This window comes from Sphaerodactylus townsendi, linkage group LG01, assembly GCF_021028975.2.
Source record: "Sphaerodactylus townsendi isolate TG3544 linkage group LG01, MPM_Stown_v2.3, whole genome shotgun sequence".
In the NCBI taxonomy this organism is placed as follows: domain Eukaryota; kingdom Metazoa; phylum Chordata; class Lepidosauria; order Squamata; family Sphaerodactylidae; genus Sphaerodactylus; species Sphaerodactylus townsendi.
This window is the reverse complement of record NC_059425.1, coordinates 88,508,674-88,535,025: the sequence shown is the minus strand read 5'-3', so window position 1 is coordinate 88,535,025 and position 26,352 is coordinate 88,508,674. Positions and strand designations below refer to the sequence as shown.

The window sequence follows — 26,352 nt, the reverse complement described above, 5'->3', positions numbered from 1 at the left end:
AAAATCCATTGTGTTGCATGAAGGGGAAAAGTTAAACTTAAAAGCTTAGGGTATGAAAGCAACTGCTCAACCATTGTTTAATACCAGCTAATGTAATGTTGCCATTTGCCCATTATGTATATCCTCATTTTCTTTAGAATGATTTCATGTTATCATTATTACTTTTCAAAAGGGCAGAGGCTCTAAAAGTTTGTTGGTGGTGTCCCATCCTTCCCTATCCCCAAACAAATACTTCTGTTAGGATATATTACTATTGACCAGATGTCATTGATCTCCCCTTTTCCATGTGTTCCCCCAACAGCTGGCAAGAATATAAGGTCAAATTATTCACCAGGAATACATGCTTGCTGTTTGTCTCTAGAGATAAAGGGATTTTAAATCCAGCTTGTCAGAAGGGGAATGTCAAAAACTGTGCGGTGGATTTCTTGCAGACAAAAGAAATAGTTCTTTAAGATCATTAACCAAGGACGATAATTTCCATAGTGACCAATAGAACATCCAGATGACCTCTTGGCCCTTTGGATTTGACATCTGTTGTCCCTGGAAATTTTTCAGGAGAGATTTTTTTTTGCCAGACTTTTGCACATCCTAGATGGAGTCACATTGGGGGCTCAGAGTGGATTTTGTGAGGTGTATGTTCAATGGGCAAGATGGTAGCCAACTAGCTGGGTTTTATCTGGAATTGCACCATGAATGAAATCATCCAGATCATTGGACAAGTGCTACCTTTGTTTTTTGTTTTTTATTAAACTTCAATGCTGTCCTTTCCCTCTCACAGGGTGGCTTCCAACACCCATGTCTATTGAATTCAGACAATCAAATTGGCCCCACCAAACTTTTGGTGTAGCTATTTCTGAGTATTATGTTGAGAAACTAGGACAGCAGCTAATGCAGAGGTCTGCAACCTGTGGCTCTCCAGATGTTCATGGACTACAATTCCCATCAGCCCCTGCCAGCATGGCCAATTGTATCAGTCTCACTGTCAACAACTGTGAAACATTTTGGCCGAATTCACACATGCCATTTAAAATTCCTTTCAGATTTTGATCCCTGTTGAGAAAAGCAGTTCTTATATGTAAGTATCCTGATTCTAGCAAGTAAAAAACCAAAAGAAACCATTTTAAATATGTTTATATTTACTTTCTGAATTAGTTAGTGTGGCCATGCAGGAAGACTGATTTACCGTGCATATACGACTTCATTCTTTATAGATGGTTATCCTATATTTTATTATTCAGCAGCATTCTCTGTCTTCTGGAATGTCTGTAAGGGCAAGGCCTCCAGGTTGAGTCTAAATTCAAATTTATTTTACAATTTAATCTTCATCTTTCCAGTAGCTCATGGTCATTTATAAGAAGATAAAAATAGATAAATTCATCATTTTTTAAGAATTACTAACCCCTCCCTAAAAGGAAGAAGGGGTACAAAACAGACAAAAAAATAGCCCAAGTTTAAGATTACAAAAACCTTCAGAAAAAAAACATATCATCCAAAGGACTTCCTTAAGAGGGCTTTAGCCATATTTCTTGAAGACTTGTAGTAGGGATGCCAGGAGGGTGCCAGATTTGTTCTGGTTACTGGCAGGTGTTGCAGGGTAGGGTTTCTAGATCCAGGTTAGGAAGCTCCTGGAGATTTTGGGATGGAGCCTGGGGGAGACAAGTACCTCAGGTTTTATCCAGAGGCTGGCAACCCTAAGTGCCGGACCTCCCACTAGAGCAGAAAGCCTTCCATGGGCAGCTTTCTTTGCCTGCTGTCACTCCTAGCAACAGCAGGAAAAAAATTTTTAAAAGTCAGCATCCTGTGCACCACTGCATCACTTCCAGGGAAAAACCTGGAAGAGACATAAGGTAGCTCTAGCAATTTCTGGAAACTCTATGGAAGTGATGTAGTGGCATACAAGTTATTTAACTGGAGATTTGGGGTAGGGACTGAGGAGAGCAGGTTTTGGAGAGGGGAAGTACCTTCATGGGCTATAAGGCCACACAGAGGGGGAGCTTTCACGGGGTGCCCTGGAAACAAATGCCCCGGGCGGTCCACTGTTGGGTCACATGGGGTGGAAAATCACCCCACACCCCTCCTCCTTTTCCCCTCTGCCCGGTGGAGGCCGCTGCCAGGCTCCCCTAGGCCCTGTCAGGCCTGGCGGAGGCCGCAGCCCCTCGACCTACCAGAGCCTTGGGACCACAGCATGCTAAGTGGGGGGCGTGGGGGGGAGCAGAGGGTCATCATTTTGCCCCCAGGCACCATTTTCCCCTGCTATACCTCTGCACTGATCCACCCTCAAAGCAGCTAGCTATTTTCTCTAGGGAATTGATATCTGTAGCCTGGCAATCAATTGTAATTTCAGATGATGTCCAGGCCCCACTTGAATGTTGGGGATCCTAGGTGACATAGAGGTGGTCCTTCAGATATATGGCTCCCAGTTCATATAGATATTTAAAAGCAGGAGCATCCTATCACCTTTCAGAAGGCAGATGAGATGTTGGATAGAACACAGGAGACGAAGGAGTGGAGTTCTGCCTCAGGGAGAGTGCAGTGAAAGCTCAGATCTGGCTCAGAAAAAGAGCAGACAGAGTGAAGGGTAGCTCTGCCTAGTAATGGCCCTTTTAGCATGAATCTTTTAAAATGTCATGAAGGAGGAAATGAAATATTTCCTTTGTGGAGTTCTGACTTGTTTTTTTCTCCCATGTTCCGAGAAAAGGTTTTATTTCCAGTCTGGAAATATTTTATCCAAAATCCCTTTTACAATGATTCTTGTGAAACTCTTTCAAATATGCCCTTGCTGTGTGGGCATATTTAAAACATTTTATATTTCCTACTACATTTTCCATGCCTCTGTGCCATCCCGAACTTTCCCTTTGGTGCCATTTTATCACATCCCTGGAGTTCACTTTGTTTCCCCATCACTTTATTTTTCATCAGTTCTGTGTTTTTTTTTAAAAATATAAGGTTAAATCTTCAAAACATTTATTACTCACAGCAACAAAGAATTTTTTGCATCAAATCTTCAAAGCATCAATTCCTAAAATAGCCAAAAAGAGAAAAATCATGTCATGGCTGACCCATGAAATGTTTTGAGGGATAAGTGTGAACAAATGGGAGGCAGGAAGATCGAAAATATTTTGCAAACATTCTGCAAAATTTTAGATGATTTGTGCAGAAAGGATCTATGTTCCAGAGTGGTTTAGCTCTATCTTTGGGAGAGAAAGAGAGTGCTTGATTGTTAGGCCTGTCTCTGATGTGCAGAGTTTGTATGATTTAATTGACTCTGGGGAAGGGCAGGCTGGGGTGGAGTGGGAATCCCTGTGCATGAGAGAGATCCAACATATTGGCTGAATCAATAAACATTAGTGCCTGAAAGCATTGTAGAAAGAGTCTAACAATTCTCTGAAGTCATAGCCAGTTTAAATTTTGTGCTCAACCAGGTTTCTGATTTGTCTACCTGGAGAACTGTGCTGCTGGTTTTTTTTCTCTGTTGTGTATACATTAATCTAGCCTCAGTGGTCTCAATAATCCCCTTGTGTACCACAAAATTACCTCACAGTAGTGAATCCAGAGCCCATATACTCCCTACCTGTAGAATACCTGTGAACTAAGGGAAGGGTGGGGGTGAGGGGCCCCATACCCCTGCTGCCCCACTCTCCCCTTTATACCTCCCCCCACTCCCCCATCTTACCTTAGTTCAGCTGGCTGCAAAAGAGCAGTCGGCTGAAAAAGCAGTGGCTGGGCTGCTGGCTGAACTATGGTAACTTGGGTCGGGGGGTGCAGGCCCACCCCACCCTGTTGCCCTCCACCCCGCTCTCCCCCATGGCCCCCCATGCCTGCTTTTCCCCGTGCCCCACTGCTCTCCCCACTTATCTTTGTTCAGACTGGAAAAGCAGCCTGGCTGGGCGCTGCCCAGTCCAGCCCGTGGCCTTGCCGCCATGCTACTCCAGGCTGCCCAGGCCTGGCTGGTAGAGAACAGAGACAGGCAGGGGGGCACCAGCAGCAACCTCAGCCAGGCCTGGCCCGATGAGGCCAGCCGGCAGCCTTCAGCCGGGCCACAGCAAGCTGGGGCAAGGGGAAGGAGAAGGGATTAGGGGCAATTTTCCACCCCATGTGACCCCAATGGCTGCGCCCAGTTCATGGTGCCCCTCCCCGCTGTAGCTTCACGTCAAAGCTTGGGCCAGTCATAGTTCTCAGAACTCTCTCAGCTCCACCTACCTCACAAGATACCTGATATGGGGAGAGGAAGGAACTGTGAATGTAAGCCACCTTGAGATTTCTTAAGGTTGACAAAAAACAGGATATAAAACCAACTCTTCTTCTGTAAAGCCATGATCACCCATGCCCCGTCCAAAGATACTGTTGTCAACATAGGGTCCTAATTACACCAATAAGTGTTATTATTTTAAGGGGCTCTTGGAACTCTTGAGACTGCCTTGATTGCAGTAGTGCCTATTTCTGTGTTTCTGCCACCTTACACTACACATCAACAACAAAATGGCTGTCTTCCAAGGAACATCCTGATGCAATGGCTGGAGGAAGTGATACCAGGGACAGTGGGGAAAGACAGAAAAAAAGCTGCACTGTTTCTAGTTAGTCAATGCTGGCATAGTTTTTTGGCACAGAATGAAGCATTGTTGGTTGCTTTTGCTTCCTGGCTATTAAATAAGCTGCAAGCACCTTTCACACTTCAATTCTGAGTCATTATATTTTGCTCAGCTACATGGTCCCTGTAACTTTAATTATATTAATTGCTATTCTCAACTTCCCCTCCCCAAAACTGTTACATAAAATTGCTGGCACAGAATGACACCTGGCTTCTTTGAAGCCAAGAGTTAATATTCTTGCATAGAAGATGATGCCCAAACATACAAGGCTGCACTCAGGTGAAAAGAGGGATAACTGAGCAAATCCCAGTGGCATGTATGAACTGAGGAAGAATTAAAATTTAGCATTAAGTTTATTTATAAAGCTGGATGGTTGAGAAGTAACCTAACTTAAATCTACTTTGAAGGACTTCAAATACAAGTGAGCAGATATTATTTATTTATGACTTCATTAATAGTCTGCCTTTCTCACAGCAACTCAATTGGATTACAAAATTAGCAATCATCAATGAAGCCAATGAAAACCTATTAATAAAATTTCAACAAACATTACATTAAAATGCCCTTTTAAAAGTTCTGTTTAATGCATTCTATAGAATGATACTGGTCTTCTTGGAAAGCCTTCCTGACCTCACCAGGTGAGTTTGGAACTCCCATTAGGCCCTGGCAGCTACTGCTCTTGCATTTTTTTCCAGCAGTACTTTCATGGGGCTCAGCACACACCTAGTAATATTTCAAACCACCAGCTACACAAAGCACTGTGCCATGGTGAGAAACTCATAAAGATACATAAATATGGGCAAAATATTGGGAGCTAAAACTACAAGACATTAGCCACACAGCCCAGAAAACACACAACAGCCAACCAAAATAAATAAGATTAGGCATTGTTTGAAGCATTCTGTAGCAGGTACAATTCCACAGATTCCAGACCAAGAATTATCATGGTCTCATTTGCACAGGTTGGATAGTGATCGGCAAATGGGCTGCCATCTAAGGAGAAGTACATCATTTATTTATTTATATTTACATTATTTATAGTGCTCCTTTCTCACTTGGACATAAGGTGGATTAGAATGATGTGGTCCCTGTCATGTTTATAAAAGCTTTCCCTTAAAAAAAACCTCAGATGTGAATCAGTCAGTTAGTCAACCAATTAATGCCAAAGTATATAAATGTTTGGGACAGTGTAATAGCACAATGTTTAATGAAAAGCAGAGCAAATGGGGGTCCTACAGCCAATAAAACTTGAAACAAAATTGTTTCACCCTTTAAACTAGGAAAGTAAAGGAAATTATTTTTATACTTTCTTCTTGTCATTTTTCATTTATGCCATTCTATACCCTACCTCTTCATAGCTCAAGGTTGCTTCAGAGCTTCAGGTGGCTAGAGACATATAAGAAGGGGGGGGGGGGGCAGATATTAAGTGATAAGATGTCACAGGAAGTGTGGCCCCATTTTAAGCTGGTTTTATATTCCAGCAAAGCAAGATTCCCCAAAGTGTTCACTGCATAAACCAGAAGTGACATGAGGCATTAAAAGAAATATAGAACAATGACCAAAGGATTCAGACAGTAGTTTGTTAAAAATAAATAAAGCATACTGTTCAAAATGTAATGTGTGTTAAGCAGGCAAAAGATTTGTGATTAGTATAACTAGCATAAGTTATGAGAACAAGAAAAGAAACATTCTTTGAATATGTGATAGAAAGACCCGCTGGAAAAAAAAAAAAGGCTTGATCCTCTACAGAAACCGTTTGAAAAGATGACTTGTGATGCAATAACAGCTGCTCCATTGCACCTGTTATTTATTCCCCATCATTACACTTCCTGTAACATTTCTGCAGAAACTTAGAAGGGTCTCTGTTTTGCAAAGGCATGAGCTTCTTTGGAACACCATTTCCATAACAGTCAACTGGCATATGACAGATCAAACAAGGACTCTCAGTTTTTCTCCAGGCAAAGCCTTTACACTAGCATGATCCAAATTGCTCAAGCCTTCCCTTGTTACAAGAACTGTATACAATCCTAAGAACATTTTCCTGGGAACAAGCTCATTCAGCAGACCTGAGTGCAGAGGCAACAAAGGGAGAAAGTGCCTGTAGTGCACCCGGTCGTCCTCTGCCCCCCCGCCCCAGAACGCAGCCCTGCCCTGGAATGCCCTGCCCGCCCCCCCAAAATGCCCTTGCCACACCCCCACAGGGGCGCATGTCCGGTGCACCACGCCCCCCTCCAGCCCCTTGGCATCCCGAGCACCCCTGCCCCCCATGGGTCTGTAGTTGATTAATAAAGACAGTTGGTAGGTTGCCAACAACCTGGAGGAAAAGGACTTCTCCCTTAATAGAGGCTTAATGGGATTTTATTTAGCATATTTCCTCACATGAAGTCTCAATTAAGGGACAGGGCATTTTCTTTTCTAAAAAGTTGTTAACCACCTAGCCTTAGTCCCATTTATATACTGCGGTTGCATTTTATAGTGTGACTACAAGGAAGAAGACAGACATGGAAGAAAAATAATGCACATAGATTAGGTTTGGATAGGGTGGAAGTAGCTTTATCATGTATATTTGAAATATTACTGTTCCTCTCTTGGACTGAGCTGTGAAAAGCCAGTTCTGCAAGTTTCAAGTGCTTAGGTCTTCTCCTGACAAACTAGAGTAGAATTGCATTGTTTCTCAGTGGCTGAAAGGCAAATGGACCCCCCCCACACACACACACACACACAAAAGCACCGCGTACACACTCCACCATTGACCTGTGCATCACCTAAAATTAATCTCAAACTTTTTGGTACTATTTTATTTACTTTATATCCCATCTTTCTTCCCAGTCAGGAGCCAGAGGGGCTTACATTATTCTCCTCCCTCCATTTTATCCTCACAGAAACCCTGTAAGATAGGTTAGGCTGTGAGGGTGTTTATGAGATAAGGTCACCTAGCAAGCTTCCATAGAACAGTGGGAATTGAGACCCAAGACCCCTTCTGCACAGGCAAAATAATGCATTTTCAAGCCACTTTCACAACTGTTTGCAAGTGGATTTTGCTACTATTCTGCACTTCTTCAAAGAGCACTGAAAGCAGTTTGAAAGTGCATTATTCTGCATGTCATGGAATGAGTCCAAGGTTTCCCAGATCCTGGCCCATCATTTTAGCCACTCCACAATGCTAGCTTGCTATGGAATTACATTTTCCTTTTGCCCTCTCTTTCTACAGGATATCTTGTGTTCCATTGCTATGGAGATACCTGAACTGCTGGCTTTCATATTCTTTTAAGCTTATTTTGTTTCTCCATCTCAGCAGCACTTGGATTTTGTTTTACTAAATTTGTATGCTGCCTTCTATCTAAAAAAATCACTCAGATGGCTTACAAACACCAAAATAATAACAATATATAAATAAAAAAGTCACTAACATGATTGAGAGTAGAACAGAAATAAAAATGAATAGAAAATGAGTAAAACAGAAATTTGTCTTGCACTTATCATGTAATCTGATCACATTTGCAGTTCATTCTGTGTTCCTTTTTAAGGATCTGCACATTTCAGAGCAGGAGTATCTCTGTCATGCTCTGAAAATCTCTCCACCCACTGTCTTCTACTGAATATCTCACCTGATGAAGAGTTCTAAGGAACTTTAAGGTTTTTTAAATTCCTAGTGGTTTGTGATGCTTGGTTTGGTCCTCATAAAAATGTATTACACTAGTAGTATTTGGGGATTTTTCTATGGATCCAGATTACTATCTCCAATCTTTGCCTTCAGTCAGGCTGCTAATATACAACTCAAGCTGGAGATTCATGAATGGAACTTCTCTGTGGGAAATTCAGTGCTAAGAAGCCAGCAGATGGCCTAATCTGGATGGGGTTTTTTAAAGAAGTGGAGGTTTAATTCTCCCCCCTCCATGCATGTATACTGTTTTCCCAGTCAGAAATCTTCCTCTAGCTGCTTTTAAGTAGAGAAAAAACACTACCATTCATCTTGTGCCTCTCTCCCCATGTGACAAGATGGGGCATTCTTGATCTTGAGGGAATAGCATTCAAAAAAGGATAGTCAGGGAAACCCCTTTCCCAGTGCCATGGGCCCAATCCAGATTCCTCCCTGTGTGTCTCAACTGCTTTTTTAAATGCTGAATTCCAATCATGTGCAGTTAGGCTCTCAGCCTGGGGAAGAAAGGATACTAGAAAGAGGAATGCAAGTCCTGTTTCAGGAAGAAAGTTCTCCAGTACAGTCACTAGCAGTGTCATTCTATGCCCACTGACTTCAATTAAAACACACATGAAGTGGCCTTATAGGGTGTCAGATTATTGGTCTCTCAAGGTCAGTATTGTCTAAGCAACTGGCAGCTCAGGCAGAGATCTTTTGAATTACCTGTTGCCTGATTAATTTAACTGGAAATTCTGTGGACTGAACATGAGACCTTTAGCTTACCTCTGTGCCATAAACCTGCCCTGATTTGGGAGGTTAACTGCTCTGCATGGCACTACAGGAATCACATTTCTGGACTTTCCTATATGTGTGAACAGGGTGTACTCACCCACTGAGTGGACTCATCTCCTGGTACTTAGAAAAGAGAATAAGCTAGAAGAGGATATAATGTAATAATGCAGAATACACCCCTCCCACATCAATAATCACCTATCTTCTTTGTACATATAATTTCTACTCCATATAACTAATGCTAGGTGATGTCACCTTACTGATGAATGCCAGAAAATGTGGCAGAAGTTTGCTATCTTTACTCCTGAATTGATGATGAGGCAGGGAAGTGCTATCTTGAAAGGTGTTATGCTGCAAAAGAAAAGATCTTTATGAATAAATCCCTAAAAGCACTAATTTAGGAGTCAGCACTTTTATTTAAATATTTTTGCTTGTAAATATTAAACCAATGTTTATTTGTCAGCTTGGATAAGAATAAATTCCACCATTCTTTTAACCGAGATAAAAGTGAACTTTAGTGCACACTGACTTTTCCCTAAAGCTTGTGGAACATCTGAAGTTTGTAAAACATGTTGTTACAAAACTGTATTGCAAGACTGATGTTAGTGAACAACAGGCCTCTGACAGCAGCAATTCAACAAAACAGAGTATTGTGTTTCCTCAAGAGGAAATGTCAAAGAACTTTATCATTTGACAGATAGATAACCCAGATAAATCTGCCCTGCTCTGGATGCTCACTAACTGCCATTCTAGTCAATCACACTTCCTGAAATCAAGTCAAAAATCAATCGCCATGGCAGATTGCAAATAGCATGTTAGTATCAATGATCCCATTGCTTTTGCTGTCGTGACAATTATAGCAACAAAACACAATCCAAGCTAAACGGCCACAGTCCAGCACAGTGTTAAACATGCCTCAAACCCATTTCAATCAGCGCACATTTAACACTGACTTGGACTGAATGTTCATTTCTGATTATGACCTGCTGATCTTCCGTGCTAAAGGTTGCATGAGAAATACTGCCTCCATACTTCCCACAGAGGGATGCTTCGTTCCTCTGGTTATAACCTCCTGGTGGTCTCCGAAACATTTGGCTAGCCTCAGCCAGAACTGCCTGGTGGAATTCCCTTTCAGCTGACACCAGGGCCTGCAGGATCCACACAGGCCTGCAAAGACGATGTTCCACAGGACCTTTGGTTAAAAGAACATGGGTCGTTCCATCTTTCTGGTTCCCCAATGTTGTTTCCCCCCTCCCCTGCCTGAGCAGTGACTGGATCTATGATGGGATCAGGGGAGACAGAATTTTAGTCTGTGCAGAATCCATTACGGGTACCCAATTAGTTCCCTATTAGGGATAGAAATGTATATTGTGCTTTTAAAAGTTTAATGTATCATAAATTGATGTGATTAAATTATGTGTGCAAGCTGCCCTGAGCCTGGCTTTGGCTGCAAAAGGCAGAGTATTAAATTTAATAAATAACATAAAATATATTATAGGTTCTTGGTCATATTTCAGCAGGGTTGTTTATTGACATTTCTATTTTTTGATTATTAATTGCCTTTTGATCAAAATTAAGCGAATTTGTTCTCTAACTTCTCATCCCTCCTATACTTCAAGCGGGACTCAAAGTAGCATGTGGTTTTCCTCCTCAGATTTCATTCCTCACAATTAACTTTTGAGGTGGGTTAGGTAGAATTGACTGGACCAAGGTCAGCCAGTGATCACCATAACTGTGGGGTTTTATTACCTCAATCTCTGATCCAACACTTGGACAACTATATTATAGGCTTTGCACCTAGGCCAATGCAGTGAGCATTTTACAACTGTTTCAAAATCAAAACTCAAAGCAGGCCCTCAGAGTATTCTGTTACATTGATTTGGGTTCATGGAGCTTTACAAAGACAATCTCTTTGAGTTTGCTTTCCCTTATTTTCCTTACTTCAATCCCCAAGTGTTTTTTTGGAAGTGACCATAAAGTGGATTGGCCCAAGATTACCTAGAAAGCTTATGGCAGAGTGGCCACCTGAACAAGGATTTTGCCAGGTCCTAGATCAGCATCTAACCACTGCATGCCACTTTGTCTTCTTTTTCATCCCATGTTAGAATCACTGAAACTTTTAGAACCATATTCTGCTCTAGCGTAGCCGTTACCAACTGTTATTTGGCAGCCTTTTGCAGGGTGATCCCTGGGACTTCACCTGGAGCCTCAAATTCTGCTACTAAGCACTGGTCCTTCTTTTCACATAAAGCACAAAGTTTGTCTGAGAACAAGAAGCACCTAAATGTAACCAGCTGCTAACCTCCTTCTAAAACTCTTTTGCTTCTTTTGGAAATTATTCTAGCTTAGGAATTTACTGGGTATTGATTAGATCCTTTCAGCTTAATAGTTTGACACTATTCCATAGTTCTGCTGATCATCCAAGCCACTAGTACGTTTTATTGCAAACCATATCTATTTTTTAAAAATTCAGAAGTGTGCAAAATGCAAGGAGGGTGAACTCGGGGTTCAAAAACTAGAACCTGTTTTCAATAGCAGGCATATTACCAAAGCAAAAGACTGTGCTAATTAATTTCCTTTGATTTGCACAATATATTTGAAAAAGTTATTAAAAGTCACTTTGGAGTTTTCACAACCAAGTGAATACATTAAGAAGTCCTAGAATAGCCCCTGAACATGTGTCCCCTCTTTCAGAAAACCAGCCTGCTGTATCAGAATCAGGAATAATCTAGCTTTCAAGCAAAAGATGTAGGAAACGGGAAAGGGAAAACAGAATTTTTGTAGTGATGGATTCAACCTACCAACCACTAACCTAAGCAGGACCTATATATTTGTCATGTTGCTAGAATGTGCCCAATACTCAGATAGTATCATTTTTTTTCCAAGGGCCAGTCCACAGGTCTGTTAATGTGCAAGATTTCTTTAAAAAAAGTAAACCTCTATGGACAGGCAGGGGACATTCACTTTTGCAGTCATCAGTGGGATAGTCCCAGCTGAGCATGCAGATCTGTTCCATGAGACCTTTTGACCCACTGCGACTGCATGAACACAATGCTTTATACTCTGTTGGGACAACAGTTTGTCTGGTCAATGAATCCCATGTTCAATGTCCACTCCAGGCCTCAGTCAAGGATCTTTTCCAGTACTGCCAGCCAAGTTCTTTGACTTTCATTTTGTCAGAGGCTGACTGCAAGAAACATGCTTTGACCATGAACCATGCCCACCTCCCACCCCCATGTTCATACCAAGAGCATCACCACAAACATCATTCGGGTCAAATAGTTTTGCAAAGAAGATCTATACTTTGAATATCATTAATAATATTTATTTTGGAAGAAATAGTTTTAAAATGAATTTCATCATGAACAGTAAAAAACCCTCAAATAACATTTTGCACAATATTCCATAAATACATTATATACAAAAATATAGTCACATAGACCCGAAGTGCCTTTGTACATATTTACCAAAAATTTAAATTATAAAAAATCACACAAAATACTCAAGCTTTTACAAATATCCAGAAAATAATTTTTTTACAGATTAAAAAAAAATAACACGCTTTCCCACCTAGTAAAAACACATTTTTAGTATAAAAAGGACCAAAAAAAAGGCAATGTGTGTATCTCTAATTCAAGAAACAACTGGCTCATAAGAATCCAAAATAATACACTTCGAGGTGCATGTTTCTTATGCAGATATTAAGTCCATTCATTAAATATATATAGAAAAAAGCAACTGACCATAGTGCAATGATAAATATTCATAAAAGGCAGTTACAGCGAGACATCCTTGAACACAGACCCTGGCCTAGTGTCCACCATGTTTTCTTCTGCAGTCACTTTTGCTAACTTCAGTAGAGAACCAGCTCAGCCTGAATTTAGTTTCTCAGCAGCAGTCAGTGAAGGAATCTTTCCTCCCTTTCCTTGTTCAGCAGCATTCATTGGGGCATTATTACCTTGGAAAATTGTTTCAGAAATAACAATTTTGCCGTGTACCTTCTTCACACCTGTAAAGAATTGGAAAAAGATGGGGGGAGGAGGAGAAAGGTGAATTGATGCAAGGATGAAGACCTATTAATATATGCTAGAATTATAACCACCTGTTTAGCTGGTCACCTGTGAGCAAACAAAATGTTCTCAGGTGACCAGGATGAAAAGGGTTTTTTTTTTCCTTTGAGGCAACATGACAGATGGAGCTACTAATCTGTGAGTTAATAGCTTACATAAACTTATTTTCAAGGTATTGTCGAAGGCTTTCCTGACTAAGATACAACTGGTTGTTGTGGGTTTTCAGGCTGTGTGGCCGTGGTCTGGTAGATCTTGCTCCTAACGTTTCTGCATCTGTGGGTGGCATCTTCAAGGTGTATCACAGAGAGAAGTCTGTTACCTACACGGATCACAGTCAGTAACAGACTTCTCTGACACAGCGTGTAACAGACTTCTCTCTGTGATACACCTTTGAAGATTCAGCCACTTGGGATGCAGGGTGAAACGTTAGGGAGCAAGATCTGCCAGACCACGGCCACAATAAGCCCAGAAACCTACAACAACCAGTTATTTTCAAACTTGGCTACATGGATAAAATCCACCAAGAAGACTCATTATATTCCTCTAGTGACAGATAAAACAGGTATAGCCACTTCTACAGCCTTGTCCATTTTAGATGTCTCATGATTTCTCAGGATTTTAGTGTTTCATAGTCACTTTCATTTATCTTTAATTTTAGCATACATATTAATGACAGCTCTAAGATCTCATCCAAAAGCCAGTGCTATTATTAAAGTTATGGGGAATATTTCCTAAGCATAATTTCACAGGCATTTTATGCTGGAATCATCCTAATGGCTTTTGAAAAACCACCAGTGTCAATAGGACTAATCTAGTAATGCAAAGGCAAAGCAACATCTTCATGGTACATTTCATTGGAGTTCAGGACTCCAACAGGAGAAAACGACTTGCAGAACTGGGTTTGTAAAAGAGACAAACAAAGCTGTAGGCACAGCAGGGATAAAGAGGTAGAATATGCTAATGAGTCTAGCTAGCTGGGAATCTGGATCAGTATCTGGATCTTTTCAGCCTGCTGGGTAATACCAACCTCTGTTGCTATAATGCATTCATCTTTCTTCTGATATGACATACACCGACTGGTACTTTGTATCTTTTGAAGTGGAATATACAGATTCTGGTCGTTTTCCTTTCAGGTTTTCTTGTAAAATAAACGGGAGAGGAGGGAGAACCACATGCCACAATTAGTAGAATGCTTTTGCAACTAACTAGAAGACTGTTCCCAGCACTCATATGAGAGTGCTCACTTATCCATCGCCACCAAATACACCCTGCTGCTACATACCTCTTTAGCTGTACTGTGCTTTTCTCCTCTGCATCTGAATCATATGTTTCACACTTGGCTTCGCATTTGCCATGCTCTTCTTTGCAGAGTCCTCATTCTTGAGTTCATGAACCAAATTGTAATCCACTGATGGGTATCTGGCTTTGTAGCCATTTTTTGTCAGCATGATGGCTGTGAAAATCTACTTTTGTGGTGTTCTTAATCTGGGTGCACCAATGACACTTATGGAAATGTCCTTCTCCGCTGGCAATTGGCCAAATTGTTCATGGTCTCAGTTTCACTTCTGAACAACATCAGGCTGATGCTGCCTCTTCTGCATTTTGGAGTCTGAAGCAGACAATAATGGCTGCACAGCCCAACAAGAGCATCAGGACCAGAATAATTCCAGCACACACTGCAATCCAAAGGAAACTTCTAGGAGACTCCTGACCTTCAGTATACTTCTCAGTGATGTCAACAATGATCAGCCCTGGAGGTGGTTCTGGAGCAAAAACTGGCAGTTGTGACCTCCATATCCTCGAGCACACTCACAAACATAGCGGTGGTTGTTTCTCGTGGCAAGTGGCTCCATTATGACAAGGGCTATGTTCACATTTGCTGACAGGGAGTGCTGCAGTTCTTTTCCACTGTATCCGAGGGGGCAGGTGCAAGAATAGTCATTGATCCCATCTTGGCAAGTCCCACCGTTCAAGCAGAAGGAAGCACAGTCGATCCACATTATCGCCTATCACAGTGCCTTCCAGTAAATCCAGCTTGACATTGACATATGTAAGAGTTCCCAAGATCAACACACTGGGCTCCTACAAGACAGTAGATATAGCAAGTGATAAACATATGTGCCCAGAAAATAATAATTGCCCATTACACTGACATCCTGAGCTTTTCCAAGGAAGATCTGGGATTCAATTCCTTTCATCCTCTCATTACCCCTCGAAATAGGCCAGCCTGAGAAATGATAACTGCTTCAAGGTCACCTATGACCCACCATTGGCTAAGTGGAATTCCAAGCCAGTGACTAAACACTCTGTCAGCTGGCCACCTTGAACACACAGAACAGACAAGATGCAAATACTTTAGCAAAGTTACTCTTCTGTATGCTTATGTCAGAGCAGGTCATTTCACAATTTCATCTCTTCTACCATATTCTGACAAACATGCAGAAAAAGAAGCCAGGCTTGGGACAAGTCCTGAACTTCGGAACAAAGAGGAATGTTTAAAGGCACAGAGCACCAACCTGGAATTTTAAAAAATCTCACTAATTAAAGTACATTATTATACTTTGTGATATTTAACATGTGCTAAACCCAAATGGTAGGGTTGTTTCAATAAGTCATAGAATTTTGGAAGCATCCCAAATATTATTTTATGCATGTTTCCTCTGAAGAGCTACCCAGCTGAATCAGACTAAAAATCCCCTTAGTCCAGCATCTTGGTTCCAACAAAGTGATCCAGAAGGCCTGCAGAAACTAAAACCTCACCAGTTGTTGCCCCTCCCTCCACAACCATTATTCAGAACCTATGAACACAGAGGTCCTTTGGCCAGCATCCACTGAATCTGAATCTGTCTCCATGAATCTGTCTATCCTGCTTTTAAGCCATCTAAATGAGTGATCACAGCAAGTTCTGAAAAGTTGTGTGTGTGTGTGTGTGTGTGTGTGTGTGTGTGTGTGTGTGTGTGTGTGTGTGTGTGTGTGTGTGTGTGTGTGTGTGTGTGTGTGTGTGTGTGTGTGTGTGTGTGACAATTACCTGTACGAAAGACATCTTTGGTTCATCTGGCAAGCAGGTGTTCTCTGGAATGCACACTTGTGAATAGGCTCCTTATCTCTGTCACTATTAATGGGCACAATCCAGTTAAAGTTAAGCAACTGCAAGTCCTGCAGGATGTTAATAGGACTTAAAGTGCTAAATTGTGACTGGATTGTGCTTAATTGGCATAGAATTTAAAATCAGATAGGGTTTTCAAAAACAGAGGCACACAAGAAAGGGCTGCATAAGATTTTTAAATTAAAAATAACTGGACCAATTTATTCAACAGTCTTTTCCTATAATGTACTGTAGGACACTGGGGAAAGTGACCATCTGTGTCGCTACCCCTTCATGTGAAAAAAATACCACCGTTGTATAAAACTAGCTGAAGGAATTCTTTCTGAAGAATCAGATTTTTATGTGAAGAGGTTTAAGGGGGCGGGGCGGGGCGGGGAGATAAAGGAACATTTCAGACCTGCAACTTTCCATCTAGAGTCAGGAGTGAAACAATCCATTTAATTTTGCATAAAAGTATAAAATGATATCTCTGAGTATAACATCCATAAACACAGCATGTCAACTAAGATTAGTTTACAAAGATGCTTTCAACTTCTAGTATCATTTCCCATGTGTGAAAAAACAAGATTGTGACTGCACCCAACAACAGAGTCAGTCCAACAAAGTAAAGTCACACCAAAGTCCATGGGACTATTCCAGAAAGAGCCTTTTTTAAATCATATCTTGAACTTAACAGTTCTATGGCTGTTCTCCCTCTGACTGATGTCAGTGGAACCTTACGGGAGGTTATTTATGCTAATAAATTTACCTTATTAGTTTGGATCTAATGAACAGAATAAATTCACAGTAGGGCCCTGTTCCCCATTCCCCCACAGCCATATACCCTCTCCCCCCCCCACCACCACCACCCCAAAAAACTGCTGCCAAAAGTCAGTAGTGCTCTGGGAACAGAACAGGATGATCTACAAACTGGGAATGCTGCATCTCAAGGACCAGAACCACCCACCAAATCCTCCAAAATAAATCCTTCCAATTTAGTTTTTCTTGATTCTAAGTAAATCTTAAGAATGATTGGATTAGCATGATAGGAATTAAATAAATATGAACAATTCAGGACAGCCACCACATCAATGGCTTCTGAAGTTAACACACATCCAGTCCAATGTCAGGCCAGGGTTTGTTGCAAGAGACATGCCATGCCTCTCCTTCCCATTATGGCCAATGATTGGTTAGACTTTGGCAAAACTTTAGGCTGCAACCTTACATACTCTGCTTTGGGACTAAACCCCACTGAATTCCATGAATACTTTTATTGTACTCCTCCCCCTTGATTAGAAGACAGTCCACATACTACGGGACATTGAACAAACTTCTAGGTGAATTTCTGGACAAAACATTCATGAACTTAAAAGGGCTGCTTGAGCTTACCATTAGCACAGGGACTAGAACTGCAATAGTCAATTTTCTTTTCGCAGTTAAATCCAGAGTAACCCACTGGGCAGTGGCAGCTGTAGCCACCTTCTGGGTTGTCTGTGCATCGGCCTCCATTGAAGCAGGGGCCATCTGCGCAGGTCATTGCTCCCAGCTCACAATTCTTCCCATAGAACCCAGGTGGACAAGTGCAGGAATAGCTGTTTTCTAGATCCTGTTGAAAAGAAAAGCACCACACTTAGAAATATGCTTTAGAATATGGAGACAACAGCAGACCTGCCTTCAGACCATTACAAAATAATTCACTTCTTTCACTTACAGTGCAGCTTCCTCCATTCTTGCAGGGGTTTGCATCACATTCATTGATTTCAATCTCACAGTTGGAGCCAGTGTAGCCAGGGCGGCAGGAACACGTGTAGCTTCCTTGACCGGTGTTGGTGCAAGTGGCACCATTCTTGCAAGGCTTGTGGTGAGTACAGTAGTTGAGATCTGCAGAACACAAAGGTGAGAGGCACAGCTGAAAGGATGCCCGTGGTTTTACAAGCACCTCACATGGCCTATGGAAGAAAGAGTAAGAAAGCCACGATGCTGTGCAATTAATCAAAGGGGAGGAACTTACCCTGATTACAAAAAAGGCCACCCCAGCCCTCCTGACAGTTGCACTGCCAAGGTTGTTGACAGGTGCCATGAAGGCAACCTGGGTACCGGATGCATTCATCACAGTAACGCCCTTGCCAGCCAACTCTGCACCTAGAAAAGGAACAAAAACAAAACTTAGCATAGGCATGCATGTGTAACAGGATTCTGGAACATTATCAAAAACTAAAACCCTGAACAGAAATAAAGCTTCAATAAGAAGACAACACACAGTAATCTAACCTCGTAAATCAAGAATAACCGGTCGATCTTTCATCACCTATATCTCCTCATTGTTTTCATTGGCTTTAGTCACCACCTTGACATAAAACTTTACATCCTGAACCTAAGCATGTTACCAGTTCAGTGGAATGTATTCCAGAAACCTTAGAGTTATGTTCTTAAGATTCATCTACTTTTTTATTTATCAGAGTTCTAGCCTAGCCTTACTCCAAGAAGTTCAGGTTAGGGTGAATTGAAGTATCCCATTGGATCTTCACACCACCCTATGAAGTGGGAACCTGCTGTCCCAAGGGCCACACATTTCTACAAAACTGCAACCATCTAGGTCTCCACAGATCACAAGCCAACACACTGTTTTCCACACCACACAGTCTGACCTCTTGGTTACCACAGCAACAAAACCACCTCCATTACACATAATATTCAATAAACGGTAGCAACAATGCTTGTTTTGCATGGCTCCAACATTAATTATTTACACCCCAATGCTCTTGATCAGTTGGTTGGCTGGACACAGAGCACTTAAAACTCATTTAGGCTAAAATCCTATTACTATTGAGTAAGCCCTTCTGAGCTCTTATTTCCTGAAGTGAAAATCCCTGGCAACAAGTGTTAATTTCTGGATTGACAATTTGGTTCAGAGGGGGTTTTTTTCCGCTTTAGATTTCTCACTGCGCCATCATACAAAAACAGATGACTTTGAAGCATCTATCTGGGATCTTCACATCAAGTTTACAGCAGAAGGGAAAGAGTCGGAAAACTTACTTGCATTCCCCTGGCTTGTCACAATATCCATGATGCTCGTCACATCCGGGCAAGCAAATTGCTGCAAAACAAAAAAGACGCAAAATACATGTAAGTCTGTTTGATTGATTGATTGGCTGGGCAGAAATGTTAAAATTATTGAAAAAGTTTGACTTGAGAATTGAGCTCCTAACAGCAGTTGAATTAACTGATGGAGCTTGGTGCCAGTATGGTTCTTGATTAGAAACTGGGCCCTATGCTATGCTCATCAGAGAGGATGGCTGTCCCCTTACAAAGGGAAAAAGAGAATTCACAACTGCTTCCTTCCTCACAACTCCCACCCCCCTTTTCTTCCCAGTAAGGGTCAGAAGTCCTTCCCCCCCCCCAATTCTGTGCACACAGCTCCACCTCTTGCTGTCCTCAGAAAGTGTGTGAGAGCGTGTGTGTGTGTATGCGTGCAGATAAGGGTGGACAGCTGGTGTGCAGGGTGCCAGCCAGGACAGCTGCTCTATTGTCTATTCTCTCCCAGCAGCTGCCCCACTGCAACAATACCCCCCACCTCTTGGAGCCAATCAGAGCTAAGATGTGCTCTCTCAGCAGCCTATCCCTGCCCACATCTAATCTATGGCACGCGCGTGATTTCTCTGGCAAAGAGAAAAAACTTTTTTCTTATTCAAATAAATAAGTCTAAAGTTCTTTCACACACCCCAAAAGGGAGGGGGTGGGGGGCTGGAGAGCACAGACACAGTAAAGAGGTAAGCAGGCCAGCAGCAGCAGGAGGGAGGGAAGACTTCTGCTCATTACTTCGCCTGGTTATGGAACTCATTAAGCAGGCACTGCAAGTTTTAATTCAACAAAGTAAGCTGGAGACAATGAAGGGCCCCGAAGAAGGAGAAACAGAAGACAAGGGGGGAAAGCTGGGCTGATAATCACGATAGTCTTCCAAGAATGGCCTGAATGAGGCAAGCCTGCAACATTTGCTTCGCTTTCAGGATGACATCATCTCCCCCATCAAAATAAGCCGTGAAGTGCAACTATTTACCCATAAAACAGAGGGAAAAGAAGCCACAGGACATGGTGCTTCCGAAGGCAATCTATACTTAAGAATTGAAAAGAGTGGCTTTCCTTGAACAAGGCAAAGACTTTATTTCTCCTCCTACATACATCTGATGAGATGGAGGGGCACAGTACTCACAGTACTCAGTTGTGCCATAAACAGTTTGTGCCTACAAGCACTTGGGCAATAGTGATCCTGGCTCTGTGCAATGACACTACACAGACTGACAGACACATGTGCTTCCAAATGCTCCACCACCAACCGTATATGTAATGGCATACCCAACCACAGTGACTGGGATCCATATAGCCAATCCAGGGACACCAAAGCGTTTGAGGATGCTTGGTGGGATTTTTGAGCTTCTCTTGAAACAGCAGACTCCCAAGCTATATTGTACTCTGCTTTCAGAAGCCCACTCAATGCTAAAAAGGAGTTTGCGACACATTACTTAAATTCCACCCACCCCCCACCCATATACACAAACCAGTGGAGCAGTCTTCTGGATCCTGGCCAATGGTTGGTCCACTACTTCCAGTGTTATTACCTACCCTAGCAATACATCCTAATACATATTAGACTCTACACCACTATTAAAGTGTGTATGCACATGTATGAGTGAAGAGAGGGAAAAAAGACTTCTTCATAGCCAAGTTTCATTACCTTTAATCACTGCATTTCCTTTCTGCCAGATACTGCAGTCCTACCTACTGCTATTGTTAATGTTATGAGAATTTCTACCATCTGCCCAGTCAAAATTCCAGATAATATAAGGAAGTTTCTTTCTTGAGTGCAAATCAAATTCCAGGGCAAAATCAAGGATCCACTGACTATTCTCTCCAATACTCTCCTTGAATGGATGTATTTTTCCCCTTTCCTGGCTCCTAATTATGCTGGCCTGGTGTTTGTGAAAAGTGGTCAGGCATTAACAAGAATCAAATGCAGAAATGAAAAATTCAAGGATTCCATCATTAGCATGGATTTTGGGAATATTTTGAGTCTTTGGCTTTCAGCTCTGCTGAACTGCAAGTTTTAACAGGCATCAGTACTTGAAAGGAAATACCCAGAGCAGGAAATGTCTAAGAAAATGCACTGCACTGTGAAAGATGTTTACAATGAGTTGGGGTGTTTGCTTGATATGGGTCTGTAGGCAAGACAGTGTACCAAGTTAAGTCCATTGAACTTAATGAGCTTAGACTGGTGACTTGACATAGAAGAATGGCACAGGTATGTTTGACTTAATATTGACTAATAGACATAATTAATAAACTGCAGGAATTGCAAAAAGGTTTATACAATTTAATGTTTGTGTTCCATGTTTGTATATATTTTCATATTTCTGATTTTGGCTAATGCTGTTAGGACAACAAATATGTAAAGGTTGTTCTAATGTGCTGGCTATCACTATTCCATAAACTCAGGAGAAATATTTTTCATTTTTTTGAGGGAAGGAGGAAGAAATAATACATGCTTGGCTGTCTCCCGCTACAAATCAAATGAGTTTGAGTAGTTAGCGCTAGTTTGATCATCCCCATAAATTTGTGAACAAGCAGTTATAGGTCCTTGGGTTTTCTTCCCAAGCCAAAACTCATCTATCTACTGATATCAAGGGAAGCTGTGTTCTTAGTAATGTAATTATTTTGCAATTCTAATTACTAATGGGATTTCATTACATTATTGCTAGGGTGCTGTAGTTTAAAATTTTCATGATCAAGCCCACACGCTGCATTAATCACTGAGTGTGACACTTAAGAAAAACACTCCTATTGATCACACTACACATTGAATGGGAGACATGCATGTGTATATGAGAGTCAGAGAGCAGAGCACTGAGAGCATTAAAAAAAGGCAGACTCACGGTCAGTGCAGTACTGCCCCTTCCAGCCCGGGTTGCAGACTTTCTCCCCACGCTCTCCACAGGTGAAGTGACCAAAGGCATCATCTCTGGGGCGACAGAAGACAGAGCAACCTTCACCATAGTAGTGCTCATCACACACAAAACGGTAGGAATACTTGAGGTCAGTGCGGCCACTGCTGTGCAGGTCCTGGGACCATTCTTCACCAACAGTCAAATGTCTCTGGGTGGCGAGGCGGCTAATGAGGCGCTCTGGATTCTCTGCAATGGGAGATGACAAGAACACCACTGCAATTAATTAAATGGAAAGGGTAGCTTTGCATTTGCAATCTAGAAGGTGTTGGGGGGGGAGGGTGGATGTTTAGTAGGCATCTCACTCTCCAGCACAGGTGGAAATGTGGCTGACTGAGAATGGAACTGGAATGGAACATCCCACCCTGATCAAGGGCACTGAGACTACAAGTGGAGGTGCCACCCACTGTGAATTGTGTCACAGTCAAACTGTTTACCTGTGTTGAGGTCATCAGGAGAGTCCGTGTGCAGTGCTTCAATGATGAGGGAGAAAGTGCCCTGGAAAATAAGATTTAAACAGAACACAGAGACAATGAGAAACAATTGTCTACAGTCAGCAGAATAATGTGATCACAGGCTACAGCCATGACAGGAATATATGTGCCCAGCCAGCATGACTCCCTGATCCCTGGCTCTATCAGGCCTGTTTTCACTTTTCTCAAGGAAATGGCAGAGCTTTTTGAAAAGTTGTTTCCTGGCCTGTTTTTTCAGCCTGCCCCTACAGGATGTGGTGTTAAAAAGAGCAGGGAAGGGAAAGGGGAGGAGGAGGTAATGGGAGAGGGATGGAAGAGCCGCATTTCACACTTGGCTCTCCCCTCCCAGCTCTGAGGTAAGGAGGGGGGAACTGGATAGAAGAACAAGCCTTTGGGAATTTCAGGCAGGATTGACAATGACATAGCCATTTCCATAATGGGAAGACAAGGGAAGTGAAATCACAATAAAGTATGCTCTGCCATCCCTATTATCGCCCTTTCAGCTGACTGGCTGAAGCTAATGAGACACAAGCTCCCAGCAAGCTTGCCTCATCAAAATTTCAAAACATGATGGACTCGCTCTAAAGCACTAGCACTAGCTATCTCTCCAGTGGATTTCTGCGAAGGCAGAGAGAGTCAGAGATGCAATGCACATATTGGCAGATCGTAGCAGTCTAGAATAAAGGATGCCAGATTAACATGAGGAATACGGCTTACATTAAAAGACATCTGGAAGCCTCAATTATCCACTGCACTGATCTCAGCCAACTTAACTAAAGTCTTGGGAATAAAAGGGCAAGGTCTTGGGTTCAAAGAAGCTACGAATTACAATGAAGGAGCACAAGCTTGAATTTGGGAAGCAGAAACCCTTCTTTAAATTAAGCATGTTTAAGGGGCAAACTATCCCACGGTTCCATTCCCAAGCATCCCATCCACATATGCACGCATCAAACTTACCCCAGACAACATTTTAGCCACCCTACTAGATAACAAACTGGTATGTTTTAAACAGCCAGGAAATTTTTGCCATCTTACATGTGTGCAGAAAAGGCAACTCTGAGCGAACATGTATTAACGAATCTGGAATTCTAACTATGTAATCTTCTGCAGGGAGGAGCAATTCAAACCTGCAGTTGTGCAAACAATTGGATGTAGCACTCCAAAATAACTCATCTCAGAGCATAAAAGTGTCTAAAGGGCAGGTGGCCAGTAAGTCCAGAATCGATGTCACTGAAGCAACCCAGGTCCTTCGGAAACTGATTGGGGAAATCTAATCGATTGCATCGCTCTGGAACCTGGCACTCTTTCGTCATAGGTTTCTTCTAACCCAGTCTGAACTTACCGGCCAGGTGAAGCCAAAGGGGAAGCGGATGGGGTTGCTAAAGGAGGGGTCGCCGCTGGCGGCGTGGTCAGGCACGCTGAAGGAGTTGGCTCCCAAGACCGGGGTGATGGCGCTGCCGTAGGTGCAGGGCGGCTCCGGAGAAACGCTGGTCTGGTAGTGCTTGAGGCACACGCGGAAGAAGGTTTTGCAGTCGCACTGCTGCAGCCCCGACGCCGAGCCGCTGCTTGACTGGGCCCCGCCGACGCCCCCCCGGCAGCAGTTGCGGTTGCCCAGAAGCCCCTTCTTGTTGACAAACTCCTGCAGCTTCAGCTCGAACACGCCTGAGCTCCAAACCTGTGCAGAAAACGAGGGGGGGGAGGGAGGGGGCATCATAAGAAGCATGAATGGAGAGGGCGGGAGGCCAGATCTTTTTTGAAACCTGGGCGGGGGGGGGGGAGTTCAGTTTTATCAATGGTCGCGTTGTAAAGGGCACGAGCGGGACACGCTTCACGCGGCGGCCAGGGCTACCCACACGCGTCAGGATGATCAATCCCTGTGCACCCATTCAGACGATCGGACCCTCCAATAGGGGGCAGCGGCTGTTCGCGCTTCATGTGCCCGGCTACCGAAGTTCCGCTAATACCCGGGCACTGCCAAGCGCCTGGAGGGGGCGACCCTGATTTCAGGGGCTGGACAGTGTCCGGGTAATAGCGGAACTCCGCCACTTCTATACAGCGAGGACGGGGAAGCGGGACATGAAGCCCCAGTCGCTGCACTTCAGCCTGCAAGAGAAGGGGGGTGCTGCTGGGGCTTTCCCGAAGAGGCGCACCAAACTTTTCGTCCCCGTCGTCGCGGACGCTGCAGGCTTGCTTACCTGGCTGGGCAAGAGGAGCACGCAGGAGACCAGGAGAGCCCACGCGGACCGGCCGCCCATCTTGAGGGGGGTGTCGGGGGTGGAGAGAGTCGGGCTGCTTCCCTTCTCGTCCCTTCTCTTCTTGTCGACTGAGAAAACCGGAGGGAGGGAGGCGGGAGAGGGGAAGCCCCAGGCGTCGGGTCGGGTCTGTCGAGGAGCCCGGGCAGCAGGAGAAGCCTCGTCTCCCAGCGTGGTCGGAGGGGTCTTGCAAATGAAGGGTTGTTCTCTGCGAGCCTCTCTCACCCGTGCTGTTTCTTCTTCTGTCGATGCAGCGGTAGATACGCCCTTTGGATAACTGACAGCTCTCGGGGAGGCAATTTCTCTCTCTCTCTCTCTCTCTCTCTCTCTCTCAAGAGTCTCCAGGAGCAACTTTTGCCCTCTGCTCGCCCGTCTCCCCACTGTCCTGGCGGCCGCCTGGCGCTTCACTCTTCTCCAGCCGGGAGAGGAAAAGGAGAGAAAAGCCAGTTAATTCCCAGAGGCGGAGAAAAAGCTTCCCAAGCAGATTAAAAGAATCAACGATCTGGAAATCCCTCGGGGGACAGGAGGAGATAATTCCCGGCGGCTTCAGGCGAACGGGGGTGGCGGTCGACGGGCGTGTATTGCGGTGCTGTGTCGCGGTGCTGGGGCTCGTCTTCAAAGCCCCCCCGGGTTTTCTGGTCGCCACTTCCCCTGCAGTCAACAGTAGGTGTGTGTTTTTTCTTCCCTTGAAGGAATCCAAGCCCCAAAAGGAAGGGGGAAAGTTTATTATTGTTGTTGTTTTCAAGTACAGGACTGGTGAGGCCGGAGTGTTTGTACGCTCTCCAGAGATCCCTCTCTCCTCCTTGCTCCCTTCCTCCTTTCCTAGGCACGGGGTGTCTTTTGCTCGGGCTGGCTGTCAGGCCTGCTTGCTCTGTCGCGCTCCACAGATCTATCTGGCTGCGGTCGGGCGCCTGCCCGCCTTATATCTCGCCGGCCGCATGGCTAATGAGATGCAAATGAGCATCCCCCCAATCTGGCTGGAGCGGTCACAAAGGAATCACTTTTTCCAAGCCCTCCTCTCAATGGATCGCCAAATGGTCAGTGAGCTGTAAAATGGGCAACCCTCCTCCTCTTCCCCTCCCCTGCGGCTCCCACGAAAAAAACGGGGGGGGGGGGGCTCATTTACATTCCTGCAAATTCAGTAACCGCAAGAATCAGGGGCCCCCTCCCCGGAATGCGCACACACACTTTCCCCTTCTGCTCTTAGGAGATGGCAACAGGCAACACGTTTTCCGCTCTCGTCTGAACAGAAGAAGCTCGCCACTCCTGTAAGGCCACAAGCTTTGATCTTGCCCCGAAATGAATAACGATACTTTTTTGTAAGTTGTAAAAAAAATCCTCTGTTGGCACACGGGTCCGTCCCTCGCTACGGATAACCCCTGGCCGAGGGAAGAAGCGAGAGCAACATCACGTCGTCGTCGTCCCCCCCGCCCCCTGCAATCGAACACCTTAAAC

General features: G+C 43.6%; 1 protein-coding gene across 1 annotated transcript; it reads right to left on the bottom strand.

Moving 5' to 3' along the window:
• Window positions 1–15,084: 15,084 nt before the first annotated feature.
• DLL1 (delta like canonical Notch ligand 1) lies at window positions 15,085–25,917 on the bottom strand. The gene is made up of 9 exons (XM_048486806.1): window positions 24,841–25,917; window positions 23,988–24,320; window positions 22,610–22,670; window positions 22,104–22,361; window positions 19,213–19,273; window positions 18,188–18,318; window positions 17,888–18,057; window positions 17,566–17,782; window positions 15,085–15,173 (listed from the first exon to the last, which is right to left on the bottom strand). The coding sequence occupies exons 1-9, from the start codon at window positions 24,898–24,900 to the stop codon at window positions 15,091–15,093; spliced, it is 1,374 nt and encodes a 457-aa protein (XP_048342763.1). The 5' UTR covers window positions 24,901–25,917; the 3' UTR covers window positions 15,085–15,090.
• Between the last annotated feature and the right edge of the window lie 435 nt (window positions 25,918–26,352).

Bases quoted from the DNA above. Each gene is read 5' to 3' on its own strand.
- DLL1 (XM_048486806.1), bottom strand. From the start codon at position 24,900: ATGGGCGGCCGGTCCGCGTGGGCTCTCCTGGTCTCCTGCGTGCTCCTC. The intron at 24,321-24,840 runs GTAAGCAAGCCT...TTTTCTGCACAG, and splicing joins TGCTCCTCTTGCCCAGCCAG to GTTTGGAGCTCAGGCGTGTT. The intron at 19,274-22,103 runs GTGAGTCTGCCT...TTTGTTTTGCAG, and splicing joins GGGGCAGTACTGCACTGACC to CAATTTGCTTGCCCGGATGT.